The sequence below is a fragment of the Drosophila suzukii genome, unplaced genomic scaffold (assembly GCF_043229965.1).
Source record: "Drosophila suzukii unplaced genomic scaffold, CBGP_Dsuzu_IsoJpt1.0 scf_18, whole genome shotgun sequence".
Classification (NCBI taxonomy): Eukaryota; Metazoa; Arthropoda; class Insecta; order Diptera; family Drosophilidae; genus Drosophila; species Drosophila suzukii.
Genome location: NW_027255905.1, coordinates 215,064 through 238,538, shown reverse-complemented (window position 1 = coordinate 238,538; position 23,475 = coordinate 215,064). Strand labels below are relative to the sequence as shown.

The following is a 23,475-nucleotide window of genomic DNA, read 5'->3' as shown; positions in this document are numbered from 1 at the left end:
TCGTCAATGAATTTTTGACGTTATTATATTCAACATCCAAGTTTAATCGTCCTACTATCTGTTGAGATCTTCCATCTGCAGTAGCTGCATTAGCTGTTATCGTTTTGTAATCGTACTTGTCTAATACTTCACAAGCTAACTGTCCTCCAACACAACTAATCGCTGCGCCAGAATCTAATAATCCATAAACGGTACGATTGAGAAGACGAATTTGCAAGAATGGGCGAGGATCCTAAGGCCTTTCAATAAGAGAGCTGAGGTACGCTACGCCGAGTTTACATTCCCTAACATTCTTCCAAAATTCTTTTATTCGCTTCGAACTAGGAGATTTAAGCTGTTCCAACTCAGGTGTGTGGTCAATGGTCGTGATAGCCACGGTTTTTAATTCTAAGATTTTGCTGTGTAGCAAAGGACTAGCAGATAATTTTTGTTCGTCAGGGAGGGTGAGTGACACAACTGTGGCTGCGTCATCTATTCGTCGGTCATTGTTGCTTGACTTCGAACGGTGATCGAAGCCTTCTGTCTGAATGGCGACTTCGACATGCTGGTTTTTTGAACACTTACTACAATTCGATATGTATGTGTTGGCTGTTCCACAGCCGTAACAAAAGATTCGTCTCTCAGATACACAGTCCTGATATCGGTGCCCTTCCTTGCGACAGTTCCAACATAACAGAGAAAAAGCCTCGATATCCACCTCATTTTCGGATTCTATTTCTGTTTCCATGTTTTCTTGTTCTTTATTAAGCTCGGAGACTTCCCGCTTAAATAGAGTCCCTCGAGCGTATCCTGAATATCGTTTAATATCGGCCAAAAAGTCTTCACGTCGACGACAAATCTCTCTTAATTTCGAAACTGATCTAATCTCGATATTTAAAAGTTCATGTCTAATTTCGGGACGTAGGTTGTTCTTAAGGACCCGTACTAATTTATGCGGCGTCCATGGAACTTCTAGCTGATCAACTAGTCCTGATATAGTCTCATAAAAGCAATCGAAATTTTCATTTGGCTTTTGCTTAGTGTTCCTTATCAGTTCCTCTATATCCCCCTCATCCCTACTTGGTCTAAACTGTTGACGAAAGGCTGCACAAAATGCATCCCAGACAACTTCGCCGTGGGCTTTGTGATATCGCCAATAAAACTCGTTGGCTTTCCCTTCAAAAAGCACGCTTGCATTTTTACAAAGTACCGTGAAATTTCCTTCAAACGTTTCCTTTCTGAGTGTCTCTACTCTGTATATAAAATTGTCGACAGACACCCCTACTCCAGAATATTTAATTTTCCATCCATTAAGTATATGCACAACTTTATCCGGTCGGGTTAGCAAATCAGACGTGATGCTTCTTTGATAACCTGGAGATACCGTAAGAAGCCGGGTATTTTCCAGTGGTTCATTCGTTAAATCGGACTGACTATCCATACTTTCAATGCCTCGAGCAGCAGGTTGTTGAATGTTACCATTGCTACTAATTTGAGACGCCAAAGCTCTTGTTATACCGTCTGTCAATGAACTCTGAATCAATTCTGTCACTTTTTCCGAAAGGGTAGTTAGTAGTCTCCGCTCCATGGCAAGTAAAGTCATAGCGTTAGCGGTTATGAAGCCCGCCGCATTATTACTGGAATTTGTATTAATTCCTGATGTGGAAGGTCCCTCATCCGTTGCTGTTTTATCACTACTCTCTGAAGGCTGCTTACTTTTTGAGCGACTTCGAGTTTGTAGCCCTGAACTATCAAGTGGCTTACCGACTGCAGGCCTACAAGCTGATTTGCATACTGGACATTGTGCGCTTCTATGCACTTCCTGTGAAATTCATGTTGACACGAGGCTACGAAAATTTCGGCGACGGTAATATCGGATTTACATATCGGACAAATCGTAGCTGGGCCACCTTCTGCCCCTTTATTCGGCGATCGGTCCACACCCATAATGCACACCGACAAGAATATTCTCAGGACAATTTCCAAACAAAATTCTTGCCCCAACGTTAACCAACTACAACCAAATTTTTAACCAAGTAAGAGTGTTTATGTTTCTATAAACAAAAATTGTTAAACCAAAAAAAAAAATGTTTATACGGAAACGATATTAGTTGTTTCTATAAACAAAATTTTAAGCCCCAAAAAATATATGTACGGAAAAGATATTAACTGAACTCCTCGCTAGATGTCCTACGAGTCGAGGGTGTTTTTTTTTTAAGTTTCTCGGAAATTTGAAATTACAGAAATAAAAGATTGTTTAGGCTTTATAAAAAATAACCTTTTCTAAAAAATACAAAAGGAGGGAAGTAGTTACTTTCTTATTTCGGACAGCGGACAGCGACCTGTTCAAAACATATTCGCATGTATTCCAGCCTATGAAAAGGGAATATAGTACTTCAGAAAAATGATAAATAAAATATTGCCACTAACTATTTGTGGATACGGCACTGCTTTCAAGTGATGCCAGTATTTTCCGAACAGTTAAATTAATGTCTATCTTTAATTTACAGAGCATGGTTAGTTCAACGACTTGGTATTTTAAGCTAGGACAGAAGACCTAAGTTGATTTTTGGATTTTCTGTTTTCCTCAGACTAATAGACACATCATCATCTCTGCTAAATTTAGAAAAATTCTTTAGTTAGCTTATAATTCCGGACAGCTTTGAATACTTATATTCACAAAGCATGTTTTCCAAGAACTAAAAATATAAAAAGAGAATTTTTAGAAAAAAATAAGAAAGAAAGTTTTAAAGACATTGAATTTATCTACCAGTGAGTCTTAATGAATAAAAATTACTCAGTAAGGCCCCTACACGTTGAGCGCCACTTTTTCTTATTAATAATAATGAGTTATAACTGTAGCGTGTAACGTTCGACTGAAGTGTTTTGAATCGAAGGATCTGTACTTGCGGGGCACGCTTTAGGGTCCGGCACTAACTCGTCGGCTTTGGGGGTGTTGTTCTTGCTTTATACTGACCCTGACACTATCTACACATTATTATTAACAGACTAAGAATTGAGCGTGCTTGCGACAAAATTATAAGTTAGTTAACTAAACCGGAAGAAATATAAATAAATTCGGAAAGAATTAGAATTTAAAGACTCAAGAAAAGAAAAGAAAGACAGAAATCTTAATGCAGCGAAGACACGGATGTTATTGTGCTCGCATGTTGCCCACCCTACCTATGATCACCTGCCGCAAGAGCATGACTCTGGTGACCCCTTGTGTACCCTACGACCGAGAAAACATCAGCGGAGTTCAGTAAATTTTGGAAATTAAGCTTCCATTTTTATAATAAATTCAAGGAAAGAAAACATAATTAATAGTAATTGATGATAAAGTAATAGGTATAAAAATAGTAATAATGTTTAAACAATGGTATATAATATTAATTAAGAGAACATATATATATTGGTTTTTGTAAGATAAGGCGGTTGTTTCAAAGTTTTGAATTTCAATTCAATTCAGGGTGAGCTATTAATTTAATTTGCTTGGTTTAATTTAATTAGGATTAATAAAAAAAATATTTTTTTTATAACATTCAAAATTAAATTCAAGTTAATTATCTTTAAGTACTTAATATTTGTTAGATAATATTTTCGTTAATTTAATGCTTCATTAGATTTGGGATTCGTTTATTATTATTTTTGGACGTTCAAATAAAAGTTTGGTTTAGTTTTCAAAAGATAAATGTGGATATAGAAAATAAACACTTAGTTTTCAAACTCACGGCAACATTTCCATCGGCGAAAGATCGATCTCCTGACGCAGGTGTGCTGGAAAAAGATTATGGCGTTTTGCACCATAAGGTTAAAGTGAACTAAGAATATATTTTGAAAACAATTTAAAAAGGTACTTTCTTGCCATTATATCCCGATTCTTTAGAGGCACAAAATTGTTATTTAAGTTTAGGTAGTATCTACAATAAACTAATTAAGATTCGCTCCATTATATTTTAAAATTCCCTAGATATTTTCCCAAATGGGGTTCACTGCGGTTGCAGGTTAAATATGCTCGCAATTGGGGCAAAAGATTGGGTTGATCGCCAGAGATAATACAAAGAAATAGCAGAGGGTTAAACCCCGTTAAAATTTGCGCCTATGTGCATTGGGGTAAAGCTGCTGCTGATGTGTATGTGCGGCCTAGATATTTCCCGCGGTGTAGCTGCGTAAGTGTGCGCCAAAAGATTACACGTCCATGTGTATAAGTAGCGGCTCGTGAATGCGCGCATGTGCAAAAGGGTTAGCTCCGCATGCGTATTCGTTGGTGCCAGGTTAGGTACACATGACGTTTATGGGGGTGCTCCACGGTGCAGGCGCCGGATTTCGGTGGTACCAGGTTATGTACGCTTGTAGCTAGGGGGTGCTCCTCGGTACGTGCACGTGGGTTTCCGTTGGTGATACCTGGTTTACATGCTCCTCGTCTCGACGACCTTACATACTGCTAACTGGGCACAACCTGACGATTGGGGAACGGTTACAGCAAATACCAAAAAAAAATACACTATTCTCGAGCATATCTACCTTACGATTGTGCCCCGAAAACGTCTTGGGGGTTTTGGGATTTTTTTCCCGGGCCGTTGCCGGCAGAAATCTCGCCAATCCAACCAAAAAAAATACTATAACTTGGTGCTGGCCTGCTGGCCGGAACACTCTCGTAGCCGGGACGACTCTAAGTTCCTTCTCTTCAGCTGCCTGAGACACGGGCGGTGGTTAGACCCAGAAAGAAAACCAATTCGCCGGGAAACTTACTCGATCTAAGCTTTGGCGGGTGTCTTTACTCAAATTTTTCACTATCGAATCGCAATACTTGCGAGATGCACGCGTACCCGAGTTAAAGTTTCGAACTTGTTTGGGACTGGGGACTTAATTTTTTTTAGTGCATGTGCACTCCGCGACTGCTCGATTGAAAAGAAATAGAGCGGAACCGGGTAATGTGGGTCTAGGCTGCCAGCGGAAATGCATCGCAGCCGGTAATCACTCCATGTTGGTAATTAAGCTTTCCAGAGCTCCCCTGGTGCAGCTGATCATGCCAGCCCTGGACAGTTGGTATTCCCAAAAAAAAATATTAAGTAAGCTGGGCTTACTAACATCTGTGGTTTGAAACTAAGCATAACAGCGCTACCCTAGTACAGCTGATTACTATCGCCACGGTCAGTTGTCATCTCAAAAAAATACTAAACCGGGCTTACTAATATTTGTGGTTTGAAACTAAGCTAAGCTCAAAAAAAAACTTTTTAAAAAAATAAAAATGCTTCAGTAGCCGCTACACCATCCAGCTAAATGTGTCGATAAAAGTTGTTGTATAAAGTCGAACGTCAGAAAGGGAGAGAGCGTATAACTATTAGGCGATGAAGAGTAAGAATCCAGCCGACTTTCTAGGTACTTCCGGAGAGAGACGCAAGATGATGAGAGCGCAACTCCAAGGAGCGCGCCGATATTAGAGCCAGGCGGACGGCGAAAGTCGCGCACAGCGGACAACAAAAGCTCCAGCTGATGTTGTTGATGGTGCAACGGGAGAGAGGCGCAAGATGATGAGAGCGCAACTCGGAGGACCGAGCCGATATTAGAACCAGGTGGACTGCGAACGCCTCGCAAAGCAAACAACAAAAGCTCCGGCTGATGTTGTTCATGAAGCATCAGGAGAGCAACGGAAAATGATGTGAGCGCAGCTCCGAGGAGCGCGCCGTTATTCAAGCCAGGCGGACGGCGAATGTCGCACAAAGTGGACAACAAAAGCTCCGGCTGATGTTGTCGATGGTGCGTTAGGAGAGAGTCAGAAGATGAAGAGAGCGCAGTGAGAAAGGCAAGCAGCTGCCGATGTTGTTGCGAAAACGACTCCGACAAATGAGGAAAGGCTTGCAGACGATGTCCCGCAAAAGTATCGACGCCAGTGGCGTCAAACACTATGGGTTTTTTGGTGGCTGACTTGATGATGAAGTTTGTCCAGGCTCCGGCAAATTTGATAAAATTCCATCCCCTACCACAATGGCCCGTTCTCTATGAATAAATCTTTTGACCTTAACTGAGTTCGGCCAGAAATCGTTTTTGAAGACTATATCGTAAAGCTGATCGGGGATACCAAGCTTAAAATTTACAAACTTTAAAGTTGTAACGTCAACATCTTTTTTTACAAGTTTTGCACAAGTGAGAGAACTAGCATCCACCTCAAGCTTGGTGGACACATATTTTAAAACAGCATTCGGCTCTGTATCAGTTGCAAACTTTCCGACATGCAAAAATTTCTTGGTCGGCAAAACATGAAGGTCTTCGGCATTAGGAGCCACTCCAACAACATGTTTATTGGGCTTGTTGTTGTTCCTTCTCCTCTTATTTCGAACTTGTATGAAATTTCCTCTCTCCATATCCAGAGCATGATTAGAAGGGTCAACGACCGCGGAAGCCGTAGCAGCAGCAGCCGCATATGACTGGGGAGCTGCAGCTACGTTGGTAGGCCTCGGTAGACGAGGTGTGGGATTCACATTCTGATTCAATGCATTATCTTTAGGGGGGAACGCCTCCCAGAATTTATTATGAAGTCCCTGGTATAAGCGCTCCAGGGCTTTCAATTTATCATCGAATTCATCTATTTTAGAATGCGAATCATTCGCAACCACACAGCTATCACATTGCCACAGTATTTTTGGATTTAATAAGAGTTTGAGCACATCATCCGGTAGGGCTACGCAAGAAGTATGATAGGCGCGACGGCACAAAGAAGAGCAGCGAACAGCATCCGAAGCGCGAAGCTGGGCCAATGTAACATTGGTTTTGCACTCGGGACAGCGGGGAAGTAACATAGCGATAGCAATAACATAAGCACGTCTGGACGCAAAGAAAGCTAGATGACGACTGTGAAAGGCAAAAAACAACTATGACCTCCGATACCGTAAATAGTACACCCCCTCACTAAAAAAAAAATTTGGTATCATTGGAAAGCATTTTTCAAGCCCTTTCCAATGGTATAATTTTCTCTGTTCTAAAATAAAAACTGCACATTTTTAACAAAACTCACAAAATTAAAATTTCACACCTTCGCGCACAAGCAGGCATGAGCAAGGACTCGAGGGTAGGGGGTGAGATTCGGGTTCGTTGGTACGCACGTTCACTTTCTCCTGCTCATTCTCAGAAGATAACGAGGGGTCACAATATTTTAAATGCAATAAAACGGCAGGGTTCCGTGGAATACCAAACACACTGATTATGGGATGAGTATACGCTTGCAATTAAAGACAACTCATACAAAACACATTTAAAACCGCCTAAAAAACCTCCGCAACCGCTTTTAATAGGTACTAAACTAGGAGCCAAAACAAGGCGACTCGTCGGAAGCAGCGCCGTGGGATGCCTACAAGGAGCAAGATCGCTACGTCAAGACGTTCGGGACTGGGACATAAGGAACCTCCCAATTGAGACACAAGGCGTTTGGTTTCCAACTTTGTCACGACCACACCCTGGCGAATCGACCGGCGGGTCTGCAGGGCCTGTAACGAGGAATCGTGAGCTCGGGGGGAAAGTTGTCTAAGACCCAGCATACCTTGCCCAACCAAGCAGGACCTGGCGTGAAGGACGAGCGGTGGATCGATTTTTGGTTTCAAGAGGCGTTGTCCTGGAGAGCCCTGCGACTACCTACGAAGTTCCCGAACAGCAACTCCCCAAAGCCCCAAGCTACCAGTCAGGAAGGGCGAGCGATCGACCCGTTGAGGCATTCAAGAGGCGTTGTCCTGGAGAAGCCCAGCGGCTCGGCAAGTCCCGGAACGGCAGTTGCCCAAGGACACCCAAGTCAAGAATCAGAGCAGAGGACATCGGCAGCGATGCCAGTAGACGCCAGCAGTCACCACAGGCACTCACGTTACCATCGCCTCGCGAAGCTCATTGGGGATCGCAAAAGCGCTCGGAGCGTCGCGGATGTCAAGCATCAGGGTGAAGCCGAGTGGAACGTTCGTCTGCGCTAGGCGTAAAGCAAAGTGGACTGCTAGGCAGCTTTCTGGCGTTGGCCTTAACTGTCAGCGCGATCTGAGCAAGAACCTAGCGGGACCGTCCGAGACAGAGCAAGGGACAGGTATTGCCTCGAAAGGCGTTTCCCTGGAGATCAAGGCTTGTTCACCATAGTCAGAAAACGGTGACGCTTTCCTAAGCCCGCAAGGTCGAACTCTCTGCGAGTCCAAGGCGCGACAAGCGACCCCGAGGCAGCGCGTCGGCAGGCGAGCAGAGGTGGCCACTACGATCGTCCCGAGACACAGGAGCCAGCGGACGTCAAGTCAACGCGTCGATAAGCCAGAACGAGGAACATCAGCAGCCCGTGGTACCAGAGCAAATAGATACCGAGACCAACCCAGCCACACACCCGCTGTATTGATAACACGAGACTATAACCCATTGTTACCATTCGAACCCTGTGTGCTCTCACTTATCTACGGGGCAGTCACGTCATATAAATTTGGTGGGACGAACACACAATATTCTGAGCTAGCCGCACGAATCTCGTAGCGACCAGACCAACAAAATCAGTTTGTTAAAGTACCTCCAAAAATATCAAAATAATCTTCCCGGATGGTTCTTCTTGAATTCAAACACAATTAAAAAAAAAAATTACACCGACAAAAAACTTTCGTCGCTGACTGCTGAACTCACAGCCCTAGAATGAGCCATGGATCTCGATATATCAACGAATTTCTCCAAAATAGCTTTTTTAACAGACAGTTTTGGTGCCATACAGACAATAATGAACTCGAACTCCAAAAGATGCATTTCTCAATTCTGGAAAAAATCATAAACCCTGCTGTCCATTAGTTTCACCACATTCCAAGTCATTCCAATATTTGGGAAAACGATCTCGTAGATACAGCTGCTAAAAGTGCTAGGATTAGCGGCTCTTTTATATCCATCAAATGGACCCTCAACGACGCTATCAATCATATGTTCGCGCAATTAAAACAAGACTGGGAGCGTGAATATACCCCGTAAACCCCTTCCAATCCTTGGTTCAATAACGAAGAAGACCTGTTCAATCGCCTAGAAACGAAAATCCTGAACAGAATTTTAAGAGGGTACGCCCTTGATAAATACACGCTTTCCAAAATGAAAAATTACAATAACGCTCTTTGTGATTCTTGCAACGTCAATGAAGACATTTCGCATACTTTGTTAAATTGCTCAAAGTATACACAAACAAGACAGCATTATCCAACACTACTCAAGTATAGCGATATCTATCGCTGACTTGGAAATGAACCAATTGAAAGTTGGACGTCGATTACCTGCTTTATTCATGCTGCTTATATTAATATTTAATCAAACAAAAACCCCTCTTAGCGAGGTAAAAAGTAGTGGCGAAAGCGCTCTTAACAAAAATTTCTGATATCAACAATTGTGACGAAAAATTATATTACATTCGATAAAATAAATGAACTATATTAAATTTATGATTTCGGCCCGCAACAGAAAATATTTATTTACCTACACGTAAATTTTCTGCTGTAGCGTGCCGAATACATAAATTTAATATCTTTTATTTATTTTATCGAATGTAATATCATTTTTCGTCACAATTGTTGATATCAGAAATTTTTGTTAGGAGCGCTTTCGCCACTACTTTTTACCTCGTTAAGATATGTTTTTGTTTGATATCAGAAGTTTTTTTTGCACAAGAGTTTAAGTACCCCAATACCATGACTAGGAGTCGTACCCATATGGCTTGGCTATTGAAAAACCAAACACACACTTTCATGTTCCACTTCGGCTTAACTTTATTCTAATAAGGTATGGGTTGTTTACACTCATATTTTAATAAGAATCAAACCTATAATATAAATATTAAACTTTTTAATAACAAGTTTTACCGCTTCAATTACCTATTTTAATAGCACAAGTTTGGAATCTCAAGGGTTGTATAGTTTCAGATTCCAAGAGAATCGTTTCTTACATTTCCCGCTGAACTAGCGGATCAAGTTTCCTATTTCGATTAACTTCAAGCTAGTAAAGGACCCTAAAACCATAACAGATGTTTCGTTTGAAAAAATCTAATAAGAATATTTTTCATCAAATTGGTTTTTTTCTTGTTTATTCCAATAAGTATGAAATATTACGTTTACGGAGCTGTGACCAGTTGCACTTTTTATCGCTTAATATCTCCAAACGGTAATTTTTAGGGTAAAAAGTATTATATATCAAAAGTTAAGGAATCTCAAGGGCTACATGATATAAAATTTAAAAAGAAATCGTTTGACTCGATTTTGAGAAAATAGTCAAAAAGTGGTTTTAAAAAATAACTTTTTATTGTAACTCTAAGTCTATTATATTCATGCAATTATACTATGAAAAGAGTATTTAGCAAATTAAATTTTTTTCAGAGATATACAGCACGTTTCTGTAGCATTAGTTGTTTAGCTACTATAAGCATTTTAAATCTGGCTTTTATTTTTGATTTTCCGCTAAACTAGCGGGTTTTTCCAAAAGTCGTAGAACAAACGTTTTCTATTTCAAGCTACTTTATACACCCATAGGGTTTCCAAAACCCTAAAACTAAGATGGGATGCATACAAACCCACACACAAAGGGACAAACATTTTCATTTTGGGAAGATGAAGAAAATCTTGTTTTTTGAATTACTTTTGAACGGAACATCGGATTTCAACAAATGAGGTGTCATTCGACGCGTATTCTCAGTAAAAATAAAACTAGCTAAACAGCTTGGGGCTTTTATCCTCACCGTATCCAGCAGCTCAAATTTTCTAAATTTTTACTTTTACACTTTCACCCTTTTTTCTCCCAAAGAAATCTATATTTCGAAAGTCTTGGTATTAAACCTTCTTAGTTAGTGCGATACCTTTCGATTGGTGTATCACTCGTTATGATCGGACCATAATTGCAGATTTTCAATTCTGCGGCTATATACTCGTATAGTAGTTGTCTTCGCATGCTCTCTTGCGCGCCGTCCACAGTGATATAACACACACCACTCTGCTAGTTTCATACGTTGTAACACCAATCACACTTATAGCAACTCACAAAATCTTTAATTTGAAATTACTCACACACATCGATAACTTCTTCATCGTTCATCGTTATCGCCATCATAACATCACCAGAATCTACTGCACGCTGTTAACATTGTCGTTTATTAAATTTTATTTTCTTGAAAGGAAGGGGGTGAGAAGAAGACTTGGTGCATTCTGTTTGAGTTATTGAAAGGGAAGCAAGCCATTTAAACTGTGCGTAGCAGATTTACTTATTTCGTTCCTTAAAGTGAAGAAAAAATCAGGTAGGTGTTACATAAAGTTTAAGATGTTGTGCATTGATCTTGGTTTAGAACGTACATTTTGAAGGTGTTTTATGGGTTCCGTTAGCCAAAAGTGGATGGTAAAATGTTTTGTGCCAATAAAAATCCCGCAAAGGGTTATAATCAGCTCTAAAAGGTAAATATACAAATAAACAAGAAAGAACGCTATAGTCGAGTACGTCAACTATCAGATTACTCAGCTAAAGGGACGAAAGGGAAATGAGTGGGCGTGGCAATTTTTTTTGGATCAATCGATAGGTATTGACGAGACCAATACATTTCAGTTAAAATTTTTTATCTAGCATGCAAATTGTGGGCGCAACAGGTTTGGGTGGTTTGTATGCGATAGAGTGGCATATTCGCGTAACAAACTTGCGCTGCGTTCAAGGCTACGAAATCTTAATTTTAGATTCCCATTCTCTATCTTTGATAGTTTCCGAGAAACATAAAACTATGCTATTTAACAATAAGCCCCGAGTGACTTCGAAAAATTTTCATTTGAATTTTTACTTGTGAAAAAGCAGAAATCCCATACAATTGTTTATGCTGAGTGTCACTTGTTCTTCACTCGTGCAAAGTGATATTTCCTGCGGTATTCACAAGGTTATACATAAGTGAAACTTTTTTTTTGGAACTGAAGGGATGGGTTGGTTGTTGCTGTATGTGTACAAGAAAGCGGCTGGCTCTAGAACTCTTTCTTTCTGGCTCTGGTACAGAATTTTAAGAGAGCCTGGAGCCAGTTCTAGAGCTAACACGAAAAAATCGTGTGCAAGAAATTCGCATATTGTTAGTCTAATGTCTTTGGCGTGGCACTCCGATGAATCAAACTCCAAGAATCTGCACGGTAAATTCTAACATTCTAGCTCCCAACATTCTAGCTAGCACCAGTCACGTAATCTTTTATAAATTACCTATCTATTATCTATAATCTTAACTGGCCGGACTGTAACCATCTCGATTGCTATCCTTCAGCAGATCGATAAAGCCAGCGTCTGGTGATGGCTCTAGGAGAGTATATGAAGGTGCACTCACACGCATGCATCGGAGGCACTAACGTGCCATGTCGTGGTGGGCACGCCTGGTTGCGTCCACGACATGATCAACCATAAGGTGCTGCGCACCCAGTATATCAAGCTGTTTGGTTTCGAAGACCAGATCCTCGACGTGTTCAAGATGGTGCCCCCAGACGTGAAGGTCATCTGTCCGCCAACATTCTGGGGAAGAAGGAAGAATTGACTCTCGAGGGCATCAAGCAGTTTTACATAAACGTTAAGCAAGAAAATTGGAAACTGGGTACCCTATGCAATATGTACGATACACTGTCCATTACCCAGTCGTCTATCTTCTGCAATACCAGATGGACCATCTAGCCGAGGAGATGTCGAGCCCCAACTTCACCGTTTCGGCTATTTACGGCGACATGGAGCAGCGAGATCCTGAGGTCATCATCAAACAATTCCGTTCGAGCTCTTCTCGCGTCTTGATTACCACTGATTTACTGGCGCGTGGTATTGATGTGCAGCAGGTCTCTTTGGTCATCAATTACGATCTGCCCTTAAACCGCGAGAACTACATCCATAGAATATGTCGGGGTGGTCAATTCGGTCGCAAGGGTGTTGCGTTTATATCAATATATGGCTATATGGGTGGTAGACTGATTTAAGCATATGGGCGTTACAGTGGGCGTTGCAAACTTTTTAGGTCAATCGATAGGTATTGACGAGACTAATACATTTCAGTTAAAATTTTGTATCTACCACGAGAATTGTGGGCGCCACAGGCTTAGGCGGTTTTTGGGGGTAAGAGTGGGCGTGGCATATTCGCGTGCCAAACTTGCGCTGCATACAAAGCTACGGAATCTAAATTTGAAATCCCAATTCTTAATCTTTGATAGTTTCCGAGATATCCGAGTTCCTATTTACGATTTTTTGAAATTTGTGGGCGGCGAGAGGTTTGATTTGACGAGATTTGACGAGTTCTATACTCGCCTTTTATTTTATTCTTTACAGATTAAGACTAAATTTGTTTGCAATCGACATTCACAAGTGGTCCATCGATGACCTGCCAGTCAAAAAACTCGATTTCTTCAGATTATCTTTAAAAAAAAATATATTGGTTCGCGAGTTTTTAAGGAAACGCGGTCCATTAAGGATATTTATTTCGCGGTTGTAAGGACTACTATAAACCCAATTACATATTTTTTTTCGAATTTTTAAGAACGCTTATTATTTTGACGAGGAATAAAAAGTGCAAGGTCAAAATAGTGCAGAAGGAAACCTTGTGAAAATTCTTAAGAGAAATTCGGCGGTGAGAACCGTAAATTAAAGAGTTATAACAAGCATTAGAGCTTAATGGTTTAATAAATAAAGAATTACTAAAACACATATTATTTGATGGTATTTATTTCGACTTATAAGTATGTATGTATTGCCAATTTGTATTATTTTGGGTTCGTGGCATGCGTCTACCATATGTCCAGCACCTCGCGATGAAAATCGAAAGTCTTTTGAGCCATCACCTCCAACTTTTGCTGTACAATTTGAATAAACCGATCGTCCTTATACCACCCAGTGGTATTGGTCTCGTCCAGGTCGTCGTCGTGCCCATCGCTGGTCAAGCATGAGAAAACTGCAAAAATGTCATTATATTAGTATTATTGAGATATTCTTATGTTGACTGCGTTATGCGTTACATGTGCAGTCTGTTGGCTGCATGTCAACTGCTCCTGACCCTTGTATCAAAAATACTCTCATGTCGAGGGGGGTTTCCTTCGAAGGTCCCTCCATCGTTAGTTCGACTCTAAAAACAGGTCGAAGGACAAAAATGTTAGTGTTATGTGTATCCCTAGTTAAAGTTTCAAACATTTACTTCTTTAAGTTTTCTATTTTTTGCTTAACCTCCACATGCGATGGACCGAATTCCTTCAGGCTATTGGCCATCCCCTGTAACGAGCTGGTTTTTGGGTCTGCTCGCTAAGAGAATCGTGCGGCTAGCTCAGTAGATTGTGGGCTCGTCCCAACAAATTTAAATGACGTGACTGCCCAGTAGATCAGTGAGAAAGCACAGAATTCAAACCGTTCTCAGACTAGGGTGAACACGTGCCTCGCTCTTTAGGGCAACGCTTTTCTAGATAATGACCGCCTATCCCTTGCAGTTTGCGTCGACAGTCAAGGCTGCCTAGCAGTTCACTTCGCTTTACGCCTAGCGCAGACGAACGTTTCACACCAGCCTGACCCTATTGCTTGTCGTTCATAACGTGGCTGATGTCAACTGATGTCGCTGCCGATGTCCTCTGCTGTGCTTCTTATCATGCTTGTGCGAGACTGAATGTCCTTTGAGGCCTTGGACGATCGCTGTTCCGGGACTTGCTGGCCCGTTGGGCCCTCCAGGACAACGCCTCTTAATTGCCTCAACCGGTCGACAGCTCCCCCTTTCTGGCTGGTAGTGTGGTTTTTCCATTTGCGCTTCGCCCGCTGGTACTCTCCACTCCAGGTCCAAGGTCCACAGATCCAGATTGGCCTCTTTGTCCTAGACCCACGGCTACCACCTGGAGTCCGATGTCTTTGCGCTATCCTGCTGAGCCTCCTGTAGCATATGGCACGCAGGCGCGCCGAGCCGCTGCTGAGATGTGGCACGTCTTCTCCTGGTCCAAGGTCCACGGCAGAGTCCAAAGAGCGACTCTGCAATCGAAGTCTCCACTCCCTCTCTCTTCGCCGCGTATCTAGTAGCCGGCAGGCCACCATATATAATTGCCGTTGCAATTTCTGGGGAGTTATTCAACTCCAGAAACTCCCCCCTTTCTTCGGAAAACAAAATAAACTCGTTCCTCCTCTCCTGCTTTAATCCTCGTGTATCCAGTAGCCATTTAGTCTTTGTGATGCTCTCGATGACTCCGTTAACGCTCCCTCGTTGCTTTATTGATTCTCCTTCGATGCTCACACCTCTATCCTGAGTTATACAGCTGCGGTTCTCGATTAAGTTTGCATTCTTTCCATCTGCGCCTGCCTCGACGAATTTAAACTCACGCGCGACGATACTTACTGTGTTCCCATTGGGATATCGATACTCATCGACTATCGAACCCCAGATCGCTGGTCGTTACTGCGTTCTCCTCCTTATCGTCGTGTGATCGTCGATGATCATCGACTACCGGATGCTAAGGTGTGTGTCTGGACTGAGCTTTCTACCCTCCGCGCATACTCCCTTCTACGTGGAGTAATCAATTTACTCTTGATCACGCCCGATGCGTTCCCGTTGCCTTTATCGTGTTCTTGTGCCGTAGCCTTATGATGACCGTTCTGTTTGCTCGCTCTGTCGGATTGTCTTGGGTTGTGCAGGGTGTGGTGAATTGCTGTCTGATACCCATCTCAGTCAGAAAACTTTTGAAAATGCGGCACGCAAACTGCACTCCTTCGTCCGGTAAGACCACCATCGGAGCCCCATAACTTGCGATTATGCGCTCCCTAAACGTTTTTTTGATCGACTCGGCTGTCGCTCTGCGCAGCGGCAGTGGTCCATTTAGAAAATTGTCTATCAGGACCAACAGCAGCAGGCCCACGGTTCGTCTGGTACTTGGGTAAGCATTTTGCCAGCCGCTTGATTCAGTCTAAGTCTCATGCATGTCTCGCATTTCCTCACAAGGGCTCGAGCGTCTCTATACATAACTGACCAGTAGTCCCGGGCTGCCAACCTTGCAATTGTCGTTCGGCTTCCTACGTCGGTTGCCTGCTGCCGTAAGCCTCGCTGTGGGTGACAATTGGTCATTTCCCCGTTTCTTCTGGTTGTCTGTTTCGTTGCATCTTCTGCATGAGAAGTTCTACTGCTCGAGAAGTTGTTCTCCTGTGCGAACGCTTCCCGCTCCCGTCGGCTAAGATCATTAGCGAATCCAGGTCCGACACTTTGAACGCTCTTAGGAAGATCCTTGGACTCGGGGTGCAGTTCTCCTTGTTGATCCTTATGGTCTCCCTCGTAGAATAACTAAGTGGCCTTACCATCATCTGCATGTTGATTATGTAGTCATTGAACGTCTCGCTGTAGCCTTCCGTTGCCTGACTTGATACGGCAACCTGGTAAAATTAGGCAGAAAATAGGTGTGGAAGCTTTTATGAATTCCGCCCAGGTTCATTGCTTGTTGTAGACAATGAATCACTTCAAAGCCCTGCCCTTTAGCAATTCCGCCATTGCTTTGGAGGTAGCCATCTAAGTCCAGGCTGTATGTGTTGCTACTTCTTCATTCTACTTGCTCCAGGAACGACCACTCGCGGACTTGTTTAGCGAGTTTAACTGGCTGGGTCTCAACGTCAGCGCTGCTATTTTCCTTAACTCTCTTTTATGGGCCTCTTTTTGCAAGTTGTCGATGCTCAAACTTGCCACAAGGCTGTCCCCTTCGGCGTTCTTTAGCGTGATGCTTGGGCCGGCTCTGTTGTGGTATGCTCCTTCCAGCTCGGCCCAGATATTGACGAGTAGTGGGTCGTGCTCCGTCTCTGAATAATTCTCCTACAATGCCTTCCTCATGTCATCTTATCTACCATCCAGGGTAATATTGATCCTCTGTGCAACTTGGACAAAGTCCTCCTTCTTGAGGCGGTAAATCTACTTCTTTCCCGTTTTACTTTTGTTGCTCTCACTGTTGGGACAATCACGTTGGGCGCTATATGTAACGAACTGATTTTGTTGTTCTGCTCGCTACGAGAATCGTGCGGCTAGCTCAGTAGATTGTCTGTTCGTCCCACAAAATTTGTATGACGTGACTGACGTGACTAGATCAGTGAGAAACCACAGAATTCAAAGGATTTATTTTCGTTCTAATTATTACAGCGGGTGGGTGGCTCGGTTGGTTTCGGTGTCGTCTCGCGCTGATTCCAATGTCTGCTGATACTGCTCCTCTTGGCTAGTACACGCGTTGACTCGGTGATCGCTGACTCCTTCCTGTATCTCGGGATGCTCGTAGTGTCCCTCGCCTGGTTGCTCGCCGACGCGTTGACTCGAGGCCGCTTGTAGGGCCTTGGACTCACAGGTAGGTGGGCCTTGCGGGCTTAGGAAAGCGTCACCGTTCTCAGACTAGGGCGAACAGGTGGCTTGGTCTCCAGCGAAACGCCTTTCGAGACAATGACCGCCTGTAACTTGCTCTGCCCCGGACGGTCCCACTGAGTTTCGCTTAGTTCGCGCTGACAGTCAAGGCTAACTGCCTAGCAGTACACTTCACTTTACGCCAAGCGCACTCGACCGTTCCTCACCCTATTGCTTGTCGTCCGTGACGTTCGTGCGCTACTCAATAAGTGGCGTGCGTGGCGTTCGCAGCTGATGTCCACTGATCTGCTCCTTATCTTGCTTGCTGCGAGGCTGGACGATCGCTGTTCCTGGACTTGCTCCTGTTGAAACCACAAATCGGTCGACCGCTCGCCCTTCGCGGCAGGTCTTGCTCAGTCGGGCAAGGCACACTGGGTTTTGACTTTATTTCTCGTTTCTGACGGACCCTCCGGGCGATGTGACAGAGTGCGGTCGTGACAAAGTATGAAACAAACCGGCTTGACTTAGACGTATAATGCGCTTTAGACCTAGACTCTACGAGTAAAGGGTATTAAAATACAATTGTCCTACTTAAGTGATTAGAGGGTTTAGAATAAGACCAAGAAGCTGAACTGTTAATAGTAATAAAATAATAAGAACAGACGACTATAACACTACAACTCCCTTTAGCGGGTATCTAATAATCGAGGCCATCGACTTTATCGTTATCTCTTGTTTTAATTGTAGTGAAATATTTATACCCTTGCAGAGGGTATTATGATTTCAGTCAGAAGTTTGCAGCGCAGTGAAAGAGATGTTTCCGACCCCATAAAGTATATATATTCTTAATCAGGTCCGTCCATTTCTACGCAAGCTAGTCCCTCAGTTTTAAAGCTATCGTGCTGAAACTTTGCCAAAAGTCTTCTATCCCTAGCATGTAGTATATAAGTCGGACCAGCCGAATCAGACAACTATACCTAATAGCTCACATAGTAATAATGGGAAAAAATAATTTTAAAAAATTATATCTTTGGTGTCTTTTAACACATAACCTCATACGCTTGGAAATAACATTTTTTAATTAGTTTTGAATTTCGAATTTAATTTTATCAAAATCGGACGACTTTATCACATAGCTGCCATAGGATCGATCGGAAAATTGGTGGGATAATATAATATGAAACAAATTATAGCTTCGGTGTTTTTCGACATATAATCTTATGCTATTGGGAATATAATTTTTTGTATTTGTAAATTTATTAATTATAACTGCAAGAGTATACAATCTTCGGCTTGTCGAAGTTAACTTCCTTTCTTGTTTTTGTTGATTTCGAATGTAATGAACTATATTTTCATTGCAATTTTTTTTAAATAAAAGCAATACTATGCTATTATAATTCTATTTTTGAACAAATAAGAACGCTATAGTCGAGTTCCTCGACTGGTAAATTTTTTTTAGATCAATCGATAGGTATTGACGAGACCAATACATTTCAGTTATCATTTTTTATCTAGCATGAAAATTGTGGGCGTCACAGGCTTGGGCGGTTTGTGGGCGTGGCAAACTTTTTTTTGGGCCAATCGACAGGTATTGATGAAAACAATACATTTTAGTAAAATTTTTATTCTACCATCAAAACTGTAGGAGCCACAGTTTTGGGCGGTTTGTGGGCGTTAGAGTGGGCATGGCACTCTGCTGAAACAAACTTTCGCTGCGTAAGAAGCTCAGGAATTTTTTCGAGATCTTAGCGTTCATCCGGACAGACAGACGGACAGACGGACATGGCTAGATCGACTCGGCTAGTGATCCTGATCAAGAATATATATACTTTACGTGGTCGGAAACGCTTCCTTCTGCCTGTTACATACATTCCGACGAATCTAGTATACCCTTTTACTCTACGAGTAACGGATATAAAATTGGTACAATGATATTCCATTAGCATTTTTTCTTTCAAACCGGATTCCCCAACCGATTCTCGGACTGTAAGTCGTCTCCTTCCTAGCAGACCCGTAGTGGTCTCTAAGCCGTCTCTACCACTAGTGAACTAGTGAAGTACGCAAACGAATTCGGAGTGGAAGCAAAAGGGAAGATCGGAGGAACTAAGACAGGGGTTAGCGCCATACACAAGGAGCACCGAACACACAGAAGCGATCAAAGAGAGACTGGCGGAGTTAGCGGAAAAACATAGAAAGGACAGGATGCAGGATAAAAAGGTGGAAATAAAAACGCTGGACCAGAAAGAAATGGATAAAAAGGTGGAATAAGATACGCTGGACCGGATATGCTACCAGGGTACAACCAACTCTTTGGAATTGAGTAAAATTGAAAAATGGGCTACGGGATACGGCATAAACAAGGATGCACTGGTACAAACAATACCGGTTATCCTGGAGGGAGGCGCAGTAGACTGGTGGAACACGACACCTATACCCTTCCCAGAAATCTGGTAAGAATTAAAAAAGGTGTTACGGTACCAGGAACAACTGGAAACACAAATCACAAAACTGCGGCAGCGAGAAACGGAGCCAACGAGGGAATACGCAATGGGGTTGAGGAAGCTTATTCGGCTTACAAAACCTTCGGAAGACGCAAAGTTAGTCCGAATATATAAGAACTGCAGAGTCAAAATAAAGCTCTACACCAGACAGGTTTTAATACACTGACGGAGTTCCTTAAATTGGCCGAGGAGGTAGAGGAGATCGAAGTAACGAAAAGAACAGTGGCACCCACGGGAACAGGAAACCACAGGCTCTGTGCAAAGATATGCATGAGATGCGGGGGAACAGGGAATGCGGTAAGGACATGCTGTAACCAACCGAGGCTCTTCTGTTGGGTGTGTGAAAAAAACGGAACAAGGACAACAGGAAGCCTGAGCAGTTACTCTGGTGGTTCAGAACCAGAGACAAATAACAGCAAGAGAAGGGCGACAAAGTTATGGACGGGTTCCAGATATTTGCAGAAGAACGAGTCAGGGGGAAGAAAGGACACAGGGGCATCACGAAGCGTGATAAGAAAACGTAGGTATCACGAGCTGAGAGAAAAAGGGAGATGGAAAAAAGCACGAACGGAGATAACGAATGGGGAAAAACAGAAGGCGTGGGGAGAATTCTCAGCCATGACTCGGTTCGCAGGGATTCGAGTTGGATTTCCTATTCCAAATTCAAAACACAGGAGAAATGCTACTAGGAACGGATTTTCTATCAAAACCGCAGACAAGACTCCAGTGCGGCAACCTGGAATTAGACATCACGGAGCCAAGGAGCCAGCGGAGGAGGAAATTCGAAGAATCCTGGAGACAAAAAGGCGGCAAGTATTTGTTACGACACATAACATTTATATGAAGGATGATAAACCAATTAAGCAGCGATAATATCCACGGAACCCGAAACAACAGGCAATAATCAACGAACAGGTGGATGAACTACTGGCATTGCGACTAGATCCATCTCATAGTCCATACTACGCACCAGTAGTGTGTGTGTACTACTAATAGAAAGAACGGAAAAAGACGAGTATCCGGTGACAAGAATGGACTTTATCTTGAATCAGTTGAGAGGCAAAGTATATCGGCATACTTGATCTAAAGACCGCGCGGTGCGTCGGTTGCCTGCTGCGATGACTCGATGTAGTGATGACCATTGCCATTTGACATTTGACATTTCCCAGTTTCTCCTGGTTGTCTGTTTCGTCGCATCTTCTGAATGTGACCTGCGTTGGGGCTGCCGACTTGGTCCTCGAGAAGTTGTGCAAACGCTTCTCGCTCTTTTTCAAGTTCCTCTTACTAAGGTCATGTCGATCATGTCATTGTCATTGAACGACTCGCTGTAGCCTTGCTTCCGTTGCCCTACTTGATCCGGAAGCCTGGTAGAAATAAGTAGAAAATAGGTTCATTGCTTGTTGTTGGCAATGAACCACTTCAAAGCCCTGCCCTTAACGAATTCCGGCATTGCTTTGGGGATAGCTATCTAAGTCCAAGCTGCGTGTGTTGGTGGACCATTCTACTTGCTCCAGGAACTCGAATGGTTTTTCCGCCCGTCAAACCTGATTGACCACTCGCGGACTTCTTTAGCGACCTTTGCATAGTCTTACTGGCTGGATCTCAACGTCAGCGCTGCTATTTTCCTTAACTCTATCTTATGAGCCTCTTTTTATAAGTTGTCGATGATCAGACTTGCCACTAGGCTGTCCCCTTCGGCGTTCGTTAGCGTGATGCTTGGGCCGCGACCCCTCTGCATAATACTCCGACAATGTTTTCCTCATGTCGTCTAAACTACTTTTTAGGGTAATAATGATATCGTTTTACTTATAACAGCGGTTGGGTGGCTCGCTTGGTCCAGGTGTCGCCGAGCGCTGGCTCCAAGGGCTGTTGATGATGCTCGTTCTGGCTCGTCGACGTGTTGACTCGGTGATCGCTGAATCCTTTCTGTATCTCGAGATGCCTGTGGAGTCCGTCGCCTCTGCTCATTCGCCGACGCGTTGACTCGAGGCAGCGTGTCGCGTCTTGGACTCGCAGATAGATCGGCCTTGCGGGCTTATGGAAGAGTCACTGTTCTCAGAATAGGGCGAACATGTGCCTTGGTCTCCAGCGAAACGCCTTTCGAGACAATGACCGCCAGCACATTGCTCTGCCCCGGACGGTCCCACTAAGTTTCGCTTAGTTCGCGCTGACAGTCAAAGCTAACTGCCTAGCAGTTCACTTCATTTTACGCCTACCGCAGTCGAATGTTCCACCATCGCCTCACCCTATTGCGTGTCGTCCGTGACGTTCCTGCGCTACTCAATGAGTTTTCCGTGGCGGTCGATGCTCGTAGTGTCCCTCGCCTCTGCTTGCTCGCCGACGCGTTGACTCGAGGCCGCTTGTAGGGCCTTGGACTCACAGGTAGGTGGGCCTTGCGGGCTTAGGGAAGCGTCACCGTTCTCAGACTAGGGCGAACAGGTGGCTTGGTCTCCAGCGAAACGCCTTTCGAGACAATGACCGCCTGCAACTTGCTCTGCCCCGGACGGTCCCACTGAGTTTCGCTTAGTTCGCGCTGACAGTCAAGGCTAACTGCCTAGCAGTACACTTCACTTTACGCCAAGCGCACTCGAACGTTCCTCACCCTATTGCTTGTCGTCCGTGACGTTCGTGCGCTACTCAATAAGTTTTCCGTGGCGGTCGCAGCTGATGTCCACTGATCTGCTCCTTATCTTGCTTGCTGCGAGGCTGGACGATCGCTGTTCCTGGACTTGCTCCTGTTGAAACCACAAATCGGTCGACCGCTCGCCCTTCGCGGCAGGTCTTGCTCAGTCGGGCAAGGCACACTGGGTTTTGACTTTATTTCTCGTTTCTGACGGACCCTCCGGGCGATGTGCCAGAGTGCGGTCGTGACAAAGTATGAAACAAACCGGCTTGACTTAGACGTATAATGCCCTTTAGACCTCAGCTACCTGTGTCTCAACCCGGAGATTTCAGATGTCCCAATCCCGAACGTCTCTTCCCACGGCGCTGCTTCTGACGACTTGTTGTTTTGTGCTTGTTGTTCACGTGCTGCTGGTTGACTCGGTTCTTTGACTTTAATAACTCACTGATCTTGACGGCTTGACTCCTCTTGATCGACTGTACATATACTTAAGTCTAAATATTTGCATTCGTTATTCAGACAAATTTTCGGTCCAACAGCATTGTTTGAAAGAGATCTATTTGCCGCGCAGTTCGGCTATTTACGCGTACACATGCATAAATACACATTAGCGTTACAAAATTCAGCTGCCTTTAAAGCTAAGGAATCTAAGTCAGACTCTCTAGCTTTAGGTTCCGAAATATCAGCGTTCTAATGGACGATTTGGCAACATTGGTTCAATTGATAGGTTTTAACGAGAGCTATACATTTCTGTTAAAAATTTTTATTCTCACATTAAAACTGTGGGTGCCACAATTTTGAGCGGTTTGCGCTGCACAGTAATCTTTAGAATCTGATTTCCTAGTCTCTGGGTTGCAGCTTTTATAGTTTCCAAAATAACATCGTTCATTCGGACAAGCGGGCATGGCTAGATGGACCCGGCTATTGATCCTGATTAAGAGTATATATCCTTTATGGTGTCGAAAACGGCTCCATCTTTCTGTTACAGACTTTCCGACGAATCTAGTATACCCTTTTACTCTACGAGTAAAGGGTATTAAAATACAATTGTCCTACTTAAGTGATTAGAGGGGTTAGAATAA

General features: G+C 43.4%; 1 protein-coding gene and 1 pseudogene across 1 annotated transcript; one reads left to right on the top strand and one right to left on the bottom strand.

The window, feature by feature from the left end:
• The first annotated feature begins 3,164 nt into the window (after nt 1–3,164).
• LOC139354731 (eukaryotic initiation factor 4A-like) lies at nt 3,165–12,962 on the top strand (annotated as a pseudogene).
• A 684-nt stretch (nt 12,963–13,646) lies between these two features.
• LOC139354730 (uncharacterized) lies at nt 13,647–22,963 on the bottom strand. Its single transcript, XM_070998966.1, has 3 exons — nt 14,129–22,963; nt 13,953–14,059; nt 13,647–13,888 (listed from the first exon to the last, which is right to left on the bottom strand). Exons 1-3 carry the CDS (start codon nt 14,197–14,199, stop codon nt 13,725–13,727), a joined length of 342 nt encoding a protein of 113 aa, XP_070855067.1. The 5' UTR covers nt 14,200–22,963; the 3' UTR covers nt 13,647–13,724.
• Nucleotides 22,964–23,475: the final 512 nt, after the last annotated feature.